The sequence below is a fragment of the Acomys minous genome (genome assembly GCF_964271855.1).
Source record: "Acomys minous genome assembly, chromosome: 5".
In the NCBI taxonomy this organism is placed as follows: Eukaryota; Metazoa; Chordata; class Mammalia; order Rodentia; family Muridae; genus Acomys; species Acomys minous.
This window is the reverse complement of record NC_140494.1, coordinates 72,532,343-72,542,998: the sequence shown is the minus strand read 5'-3', so window position 1 is coordinate 72,542,998 and position 10,656 is coordinate 72,532,343. Positions and strand designations below refer to the sequence as shown.

The 10,656-nt window shown below is 42.3% G+C and overlaps 1 protein-coding gene across 2 annotated transcripts in view; it reads right to left on the bottom strand.

The window, feature by feature from the left end:
- Positions 1-2,207: 2,207 nt before the first annotated feature.
- Positions 2,208-10,656, bottom strand: part of TRPC6 (transient receptor potential cation channel subfamily C member 6) — a 114,658-nt gene continuing 106,209 nt past the window's right edge. For both annotated transcript variants that reach the window (XM_084783137.1, XM_084783136.1), the window contains 3 exons: positions 4,920-5,003; positions 3,363-3,438; positions 2,208-2,549 (listed from right to left, as the gene is read on the bottom strand). In XM_084783137.1, coding sequence (XP_084639263.1) covers positions 2,398-2,549; positions 3,363-3,438; positions 4,920-5,003 — 312 coding nt within the window. In that variant the 3' untranslated portion in view covers positions 2,208-2,397. The remainder of the gene's footprint in view (positions 2,550-3,362; positions 3,439-4,919; positions 5,004-10,656) is intronic.

The following is a 10,656-nucleotide window of genomic DNA, read 5'->3' as shown; positions in this document are numbered from 1 at the left end:
CTAAGCATGAAATATTGTAATAAAAGGACAATAAAAAAAACAGAGAATTCCCTCTAAGTATAAGGCAGGAAAGAGTTTTGCAACAGCAATTGCGACTTTGCTGATACCCTGAAACAGCATTTCTATACCTTCGAATACTGAATCTTCCCTCATACCATTAGGGATTGTGGAACCCATTGGGCCCCACGTTGGGCGCCAGATGTTGGCTCTGTTTCTTAACAATTAAACTTTATTATACAACTCAACTAGCTTACACAAGTACACAAGAAGGAAAAAAGGTTAAAGGGACAAAAGAGTGAACCTTCCGGTATCTGTTCTTTGGAACGGGTCCTTAGGTGTCTCTCTGGCCCGCATGCTGGTCCAGCCTGTCCGCTGCTCCACAAGCGCTCAAGCCCGGGCTGAATCTATTGTTCCCTCCTCCCCACCTGCCTGAGTCACATGGGAAGGGCGGTCTCCTTCTCCTGTTGAGGGTCCATTAGAAAAATAATAGCCCAGTTGGGGTTCCCAGATCTGCTTCCTGAATTCCAGGCCCAGGATGGCTCCACTCAGTCTGTCACAAGGTATTCATGGGGTGCCCCAAGGGTAAAGCCCGCCAAGACTGCTTCCACCTGTGACAAAGCTTAATCTTTCCCACACCGACCTTCCTCTGGGGACCCCCAACTATGTCGCCCTTCTAGGGACCCATAACCATACTGCCCTTCTCCTGAGCACCCACAGCCATGCAGTCCTCCTCCTGGGAACCCACAACCATGTTGCCCTTCTCTGTGGTAGAGACCCCTGGAGTCAGGGTCAGTCATTGTTCCATAGTCCTTGGCATGGAAGCCCGTCTCCCACACAGCGTGATACACAAAATAAATGGACGTGGAATTTTTTTTTTAACTTGCAGACACAGCAGTTGATATGACGTTGTTTTTTGGTTTTGGTTTTTCAAAATATCCAATTAAATATTGTCACACAGGGTTTGAAGATGGATCTCCACTATCAATGTAATTTTATCTATCAGAAATAAACACAAATATAAAAAATATTGTCTTTATATCACTGAATATGAATTTTCAGCTTTGTAGTCTAAGTTGGTTCTACAGATATCCTTAGATTTGGCCATATTTGGTGCTGAACAGGTTTTCTGTTCTCTCCACCTTTCAGGGAACTTAGAGATGTGCTTCTACTGAACTTAAAGCTGCAGTTCCCTTAATGGAAGGCATCATCAGAAGCAAGCCTTTAGGTAAAATGGCAACCTTTGTTGTGGTTTCTAGTTATTTAAGTTACTGGATCACAGCATCAATAAATGTAACAACCACCACTGGTTAGTGAATGTAAACAAATACACAAGTCTTGTTTACATACTTGGGGACAAAGGAGAACACGCTGTGGGTAACAAGCGAGTCTTTGCAGATGCCCACACAACTGCTTATGGTCAAAGGCTGAAAGTGTGAGTTTGTCTGTCAATGTCCTCGCAAATAGCACAGAATTATTCTGCCACTGAACCAAAGAATTACAGTGTTTGGGACTTTGGCACTACTATAATAAAAACATTCTTATTGAATATTAACTTTTAGTCATGACTAAAAAAGTCATAATAAAGGGCTTTTAAATGTTCACATTAGCTACAAAAGAAGGCAAACATATTGTACACGTGTATGCGCATAGAAATTCACATAAATGTGCACACATACACACACACAACTGGACCATGTTTCCTTGCTGAGAAAACATGCTTTCATTGCTAACTATAATGTTTCTAAACAGTAGGACAGAAAATTGAACACAGGGATAAGCTTATCTTGGTCTTGATTTTTGGACTTGGCCTCATGTAGCCCAGTGAATCTCACTGTGTCGCTACGGCTGGTCTTGAATTCCAAACCTTCCGCATTTTGCAAAGTGCTGACATGACAGGCTCTGCCACCACACAGGGATCTAAACTCATCTGGAACGGGGCATGCAGCTTCCATTATATTAAGTAGCCAGATGGTGGTTACAGCCCTCTTTAAATAATTTTCTTCCACAGCTCAGTGTTGGAAGTCCCTCCCAGGGAAAAGAAGCCACCTGGGCTGACGTTTGTGAGGAGAACCACCCCGGAGCAGCATAAACAGGTCCTCTGCCTACTGAGGCCCATTCCCAAGCAGACACCAGTGCAAGAGTCACCTCCTCGCTCCCCCCTACAAAGAAATCTGTCCAGAAAACAAATTCCAAGGAACTGAGAAGACTTTTCAACATTTCTGCAATATTTAGCCTCAACAATGCAATTTAATCACCAAAAAAGTTGACATTTGGACCCGCAGTGATCCAAGTTATCAGTTAACATACTTTTTTATCATCGACACTTAAAAAAATAAGTCAGAAAATAATATGGCTTCAAGTGCAGAAATAAATATGCATTTCTGAGGGGGCCTTGCATTATCTCTGGCTTTCCTCCTGTTTCGGCTCTGAGGACAGTCTCTCGCCGAGTTTTCTAATAAGTTCCGCTAGGTCTTCTGTGTTCTGTGACTTTTCTTCCAGGAGTTCATACCGGAGACTTGAGATGTCTTGCTTAATTTCCTTCAGTTCCCCTGTGAAGTGGAATTATAAAAAGAAGTTAGCTGTGAATACAAAATGCAAACCAGTGATTTTAGCTTAGGAAAAGGACAGCCCCGGCAGTGTTCTGAATCTTTTTAAAGGCGATAGCTTCCCAGTCATAGAAGGTTTCTTCTATTTTCTCAGGTAAGAAAAGTAATTATAGAAAAATTTTAATTATCTGGAGACTATTGCAGAGTTGGGGTAGCAGGTTTTCACCTTTCCAAGGCACTCCATCAAAACCCCATAAACTAATGAGAATGTTTCTTCTAGCCTAGGCCATCTGTAGACAAAACTTGCTCCTTGTTATTTGGGGCCATTGATGGTTGTGCTCATAGGTAGTATTGATTGTCGCCATGATGAGACTTAGAATCATCTTGGAGACTGAGTAGCATCAGGAGCACTGCGAGGAACTGGGGACAAGACACAGGAAGCAGCAGCTCAGCTGTGGGTGACACCATTCCCTGGGCAACGGTCCCAACAGAATGAAAGGGGCAAAGTGAGTTGAGCACAGCTGCTCACCCCTTTCTGCTTCCTGACAGCAGACACAGTATAACAGTTGCCTCCAGTTCCTGCGACAGCATGGTGGGCTGACCCCTCAGACAGCAGCACAGGACTAACCCTCCCCCTTCCCTAAATTGCTTTGTCAGGTGTGTTGTCACAGCAGTGGGAAAAGCCACTAATAATGTGGCAGGAGCTTGTTCTGTGTGCCCTCCTGAGGCTCGCCCACCATGCCCATCTCTCTCTCACTTCTGCATCAGCATGCAGCCCGCTCATACAAAAAAACTTCATCCTTACAGTCAACTCACCTTCATTCACCTCATCACTCTCCTTATCAATTTGTGCCTGCAAGACGTATCTTTTAATGAGTCTCTTCATGATTTTCTAGGCACGACAAGGAGAAAGCCATTTCAGCATTATGTTCATGCAGACTTCTCATTTGGACTATGTTTCTGGTCTATCTGTCTTTAGAAGTGATAGCTATCAAAGCGCAGGGAAGATTTAGCTCACAGGAAGTATATATTTCTATATTTTATTTTTCTTATGAGAGCAACTGTCACATTACTTGGGCTAATGGCTCAAAAGTTAGTCCTCAAAAAGAGCTAGACGTTGGAGCAAACATTTAATTCTTTGTGTCTCTTCTTGTCTTATTTAATAGAGCACAGACTTCCTGTGAGACACATTAAAGACTTGTGCCGACCTCTTTGAGGAAGTGGGAAGTCAAACAATGTCCAGCCCCCACGCTACCAAGAGCTGTAGCCACTTTTTGTTGTGTAGTTACTTTAGCAATCACCAAATTCAATGCATAAGGCTTCTCCCGTCCCTGGGCTTGTGTAACTATAAATATAAAATGCAAATTAGTAGACAAGATTGTACAGAAAGCTCTTACATTACTAAACCAAATCTTACTACCTCCAACCCAAATTAAAAGGTAAGTAATATACTTCTGTGCTAAAGAAGGTCACATGAAAGGAACCTTTAAGTGTCCATTAATAGTGTATTTTTTTTACTAAATATCATTTATTTAAATAAGAAATAAATCCATTGATAGTCTTAAGAATATATGTCACAGAGTGAAAGCACACACTATAGAACTATTACAACTTACTATTAATTTATCTGTAACATGCTACATATTACATACATAAAATTGTACATGTACGTAAACATATACAACCAGCTGATAGAATTTTCACAAGGAATCTATCATTATTTCACATTTTTCACTAAAAAACGTGAAGCAAACTTTTCTCTTTGAAACTATTCTTAAAGATTTTTATTTTAAATCATATGTGTGTGTCTGTGTGCAGGTATATACACAAGAGTGTAGATGCCCTGGGATGTCCAAAGGGGGAAATCTGATGCCCTGGAGCTGAAGTTATGGGCAGTTGTGAGCTGCCATGTGGGTGACGGGAACTAAACGTGGGTCCTCTGTAACAGCAGCACGTGCTCCTAAGTTGAACCATCCTCTCTTCCTTTGTAAGGTTAGTCTTTTCCAACGAATCTAGGCTCTGAACTTTATGATTATCTGTTTACATATTCCTCATGTAGAAAATACTCCATAAGCACTTGTTGAGTGGCTGCAACCTTCGATGCTGAAAAAAAAATCCTGATATTTCATTTTAACAAAGTGCACAACCTGAACTTACAAACCTGAACTTACAAACAGCAAGCTTTATATCTTGTTTGTTTGTTTGTTTTTGTTTTCAAGACAGGGTTTCTCTGAGCAGCCTTGGCTGTCCAGGATCTCCTTTGGTAGATCAATTGGCCTCGAACTCACAGAGATCTATCTGCCTCTGCCTCCCGAGTGCTGGGATTACAGGTGTGTGTCACCACAGACCAGCACTAGCTTTGTATGTGCTTACCTGATATTGTCGTGGAGGGTTACTGAAACTGTTTAAATGGAAATCTTCTGAGCTCCGTATACTTGATTGTTTGTTCTGTGCCAGCTACAAAAACAATTAGAAAGTCATGTTTAATTTGTTTTGTTAAGTAATGTGTGAGAGATTATTCATTATATGTGTGAGCTAGTAATCTGGTGCATTTGTCTTAATTTCAAAATACTCTGTCTTGTATAAAAAGTGGTCCTGCACGTGTGGTCAATCCCTCTGCTGCTACTGGAGATTGTGTGTGGAGCCTCCCAGACTTTGTGGCTCTCATAACACTCTCCTGGGTCATTTCCAACATCACCTCTCAACAGGTAGATGTGTGGTGCAAGGGGACTTTGTGGTGATGGGGTCAACAGTCTGTTGGTGAGAAGATATCCATTGTCTGATTGCCAAAGCTACACCTGCCCTAGAGTCTCACCAGAATACCAGTGGGCCTCATCAAACATGGGGGCTTTCGTTAACCCATCTCAGTTTGGAAATCTGGACAGCATCCCCTTTCACTTGTACTCTTCTCTAATATTCCATTGTGGCAGGACTTTTTAAGAAAAAAATGAATTTTGGTAACACACAATAAATATGGTAACTAACCACATTAGCATGCTGTGAGGCTAGCTGAGAACTCTTCAATTCATTTTTTTTTCTAGACAAAAGCTGATTTTTACAAATTAACATGTGGGATTGAGCAAAACAGAATATCTCTAAATCTGTATATCTTGAGGACAAACCATTTCTGAACAGAATAAAACCTCTCCAACTATCTGTGAAGCCATTCATGGTATCCATTTCCTGAGGACATTACAGTGCCTGCTGGGAAAGCTCCTTGCTTTAAGTGCCATGCAATGACTCTCCAATGTGCTGCATTAACCCAGCCTAGAAATTCTTATCTAATTTGTATTGTCAATAATGTGTGAGATGATTAGTTACATGTGTGACCTAAGAGTCTGCTGTATGTAAGTGAATGCATCTGTACATATGGATCCATTTTGACTTGCATGCCCTGTTAAATAACATGTCCACACATGTATCCTTGGGACAAACATGCACCCAGGGTCTTTTTCATGGAGGGAGCCATGTCAGACTGCAGATATTGAAAGAAGACTATAAATCGCCATGTCCCAGAAAAATACCATCTGTAGGCAGGGGAACACAGCAACGCTGTCAAGGCTCATGCGGAGAGTATGCAAACTTAAAAGCAGCACTTTTTCTCCTTTTCTTTCACCTCTTTTGAAAATGCCAATAAAATATCCACATATTAATTTATGTTGACTTTTAGAATCATTAAAACCTAGTGCTAGCATTTATCAAATTAAGCCAGAATATGCAATAAGGATGACTGAAAAGAAGGCCTATGGGGACTTAAAGAGAGGTCCTAACGTGGCTCTGCCTCTAGCCCTCATTCGCCATGGATCCCCGGCAAGGCGCTGAGCCTTGCTACCATCCATTTTGATAATGAAGGCTGTAATCTACTTGATGCCCACTCGCTCCCTAACTTATGAAGTCACAAGATGACAGGAAGCCCCAGCACACCGTCTATCATTTTAGATCACACTGGGAAAGGTGACTTCTAAAGTGTGATTTTTCTCCCCTGAAAGCAGCATTGTATAGGGAGGAAGCTCAGCTTCAAGCCACGCCCACCCTCCTACCACCCAAGTTATGACACAGCACAGGGCAGGAAAGGCTTATGACCCAAGGGGAGGATTTAGATGAAAGGCATCTGCATGGCGCATGCCTTTGGCTTGCTGACTGCTTACTGAGCTCAGTGTCACTATCTTTCTTGTCTTAAAGACAAGAAAGGGGGAGAGGGGGAAGCGGAGAGGGGGAAATGAGAAAGCAATGTGAAAACTACTTTGTATTGGAACTTTCATGAGTGAGAATCTGTGGCCGTTCATACTCTGACATGTGAAATCTCTCTGTGAAAGCAGTTTCCCAGTGTAGGAGACCTGATACTTTGTGACTGTCACACAGGTCATCTCTTGCTTGCTTTCCATTATGTTTGTCACCCTATCCCCTAAACCTTTCCTTCTCTGTGCTCCTTAAAGCACAAGCTCTTTAGAAGAAGCTTTCCTTGCCCAGCTCATGAGAAGACAAGTTCTGAACTGCCCAGGCTTGTTGTTTTCTCTGTAGTCTCTGCCAGTGCCAGCAAGGATGCTCACACTGGCTCGGTTGCACAGTTATTGTCTCTATGTGTCTAGTCTTGGCAGAGGCTTACTCCACGGTTTCTTGTGATAGTACTAACATACAGAAGGCACTCAGTTGTTGCTGATTTGTATAAGGAATGAAGTGGTGGGTGCTTTTCCATCACTGGTGGAACACACTGAGTTTGCGCAGATTTTGTTAGGTTAGCATGCCCAATAGGAGCTCTTAACCAGCTAATGGTAGCTTAGCTTCATGGTAGACATGTATTTGAAACACAGAGAACAGCTTTGAGGCACAGCAGATGTCTTACAGACTGTGACAGACTGGATACATCACAGAGATGGTAACAGCTCTAGGAAAGGCAGAAATGACACTCTGTTTGCTTTCTAAGGTGCTGATCTTGAGATCCAGGGACCAAAGCATGTTCCCATGCTTCCTCACAAGTACATGCCCAGTGCACAGTCTTGATTTTTTGGTTATGACAGCATCAAAATTGACATCTTCATCTGGAAAAGTCTTCATTGTATGCAGAATCTTGTGTATTGCATAACGCTCAGCAGCACACCGGGTTCCTAAGCCCTAGAGGTTGATAGCAACCCCCTACCTCAGTACAACAACCCCCAAAGCTCCAAATCAAGCACATCTTTGTGGAAGGTCAATGGAAGATCACTCCAACTAACAGACTGAATGGTTCATGAGCAGGCAGATATTAATTCATACCAATCATTTTGTGGCTTGTTCTGCTTTGAAGTACCAGGTTTGGGACATACATATGTTATTTCTGTAAAATAATATTATCATTTCCCAATACATCAAAGCAACTCAACAAACAGTTATTTTAAAATTGAATAAAGCAATGAAATAATATATAAGAAGAAATGTATCCAATGTGCACAGAAGCATTGTCACCACTTGGTGGCACAAACTCCTAGTTTATCATCTGGCTGGTAGCCGGCTGCCTGGAAAGCTGCAACAACAGCATGTTTGCCCTTTCGCTCATACAAGAGAAATCAGTTGCCAACATGAAGAATAGTTAAATGTTAGAGATGTAGGCCCTAAGGACTGGGTGCAAGCTTTGTTCTTGCTATCCTTAAATACATACACTTTCCTGTTCAGAGCAAAGCATAGACCACTCTTCAAAATAAAACCTAGCAACTTAGCGGGGCACAGTGACACATGACTATAGTCCTAGTACTTGGCAGGCAGAGGAGGGCAGATCTCTATGAGTTTGAGGCCAGCCTGATCTACAGAGTGAGTCCAGGATAGCCAAGGCTGCACAGAGAAACCCTGTCTCAAAAACAAAAACAAATTATGCATTTTTGGAAGATACTGGCGTCAAACTCATGGGGCTGCACATGCAAGGTTGGTGCTGTACCATGAACTATATCCCAAGTCCATTTCTGCAGTCTATATGCCTTTTCTTTGTCATTTCCTGTTTGATATTAGCATGTTTTTATCCTACAGCCCATATAATCTGTGTGATAAACATTAAATAAAATTGCATTTCTCATTCAGAGATGGAAGTAAGCTTCTGTCCTTGAAATGTCTTGCCTTTCTGAACATACAGAGAGTTCTGGAAGTATCATTGTCACTGTAAGGATTAAATTACCAGCAGCTAGGGGAAAAGCAAGGACCTAAAAAGGTGGAGGTGATGTGCTCAGGCATCACAAATTGCAATTGTGAGATGGAGCACAGTGTGCACTGTCCGTAACCCTCCTGTCTTAGAACTAAGCAGGATTTGAATTGTCACTTGTCCAAGACTGGAAGTTAGGCAAAGTATTCCATTTCTCTGAGCTCAGAGACAGAATGGAGGAAATAATATTGCAAAAGAAAATGTGGCATTGCTGATGGGAATGCAAACTAGTACAGCCACTTTGGAAATCTATCTGGTGCTATCTCAGAAAACTGGGAATAAGGCTTCCTCAAGACCCAGCTATTCCACTCCTTGGAATATACCCAGAAGATGCTCCAGCACACAACAAGAAAATTTGCTCAGCCATGTTCATAGTACCCTTATTCATAATAGCCAGAACCTGGAAACAGCCTAAGTGTCCCTCAATAGAAGAATGGATAAATAAACTGTGGTACATTTACACTATGGAATACTACTCAGCTATTAAAAACAAGGAACTCCCGAAATTTGTGGGCAAATGGATTGGACTAGAAATGATCATAATGAGTAAGTTAATCCAGAAGCAAAAAGAGTCAAATGGTATATACTCACTTATATCTGGACACTAGCTCAAGGGGCACATCCTATGAAAGTCTTCACTCACCAGTAAACTGGGACAGAGGGGAGGACATCCTATTGGGACTCTATGTAAGAGAAGCATGAGAGGGGCAGGAGAGATGGCTCAGAGGGGCTGGAGAGATGGCTCAGAGGTTAAGAGCACCGACTGCTCTTCCAAAGGTCATGAGTTCAATTCCCAGCAACCACATGGTGGCTCACAACCATCTATAATGAGATCTGGTGTCCTCTCCTGGCTTGCAGGCAGGGTATTGTATACATAATAAAAAAGGAATCTTTAAAAAATAAAATAATTTTAAAAAAAGAGAGAAGCATGAGAGAATGAGGAAACAGAAAGATCCAGAGGGTCCTAGAAACCTACAAGGAGAACATTATGATGGGCAGATCTGGGCACAGGGGTACTGCTCAAACTATTGCACCAGCCAAGGACAATACGTGCAGTAAACTTCGAACCCCTAACCAGATCTGGCCAATGGACAGGACATTCTTCACAGTTGAGTGGAGAGTGGGGACTGACTTTCACACGAACTCTGGTGCTCCATATTTGACCACGTCCCCTTGATGGGGAGGCCTGGTGGCACTCAGAGGAAGGATAGCAGGCTACCAAGAAGAGAATTGATACCCTATGAGCATATACAGGGAAAAGAGGTCCCCCTCATTCACAGTTATAGGGGAGGGGAGTAAGGGAAATGGGAGGGAGGGAAGAATGGGAGGATACAAGGGATGGGCTAACAATTAAGGTGTAATATGAATAAATTAATAAAATATATTTTTTAAAATCTTAAAATAAAAAAAGAAAATGTGCCTGGATTCTGCAGCTTGGAATGGTTTGAAACCAGTTCACACATGGTCTGATCTAGTTGATGTATGCTGGGGACACTCTGCAAACATTGCTGGTGGTTGATGTTCCCAAGCCCATGACTAAGATGCTCACAGAACTACAGTGTGGTTCCCCCATGATCTCCTAAGGTCTTGTGTTTCTTTCCTTTTGGGCAGGTTCTTACCACACAGCCCTGAGTTGCCTAGGATTCACTATGTCAACCAGGTTGGTCTCCAGCAGCAATCCTCTCCTGCCCGAGCACTAGGATTCGAAGCATGAGCTACCGTAACCAGCCTCCCCAGAGCGTTCATTTCTTTTAGTCTTCCCTTGAGACTGTTGTAACTACAAGTAAGGAACCAGCCTGAGAGACTCATGCAATTTGTGCAAATTCTTAGCTGGAATGCAATGGAAAAAACAATATAATGATGATGAGTGTGTGTGTGTGTGTGTGTGTGTGTGTGTGTGTGTGTGTGTGTGTACTACTAAGCATAACCAACATATGCTAATGC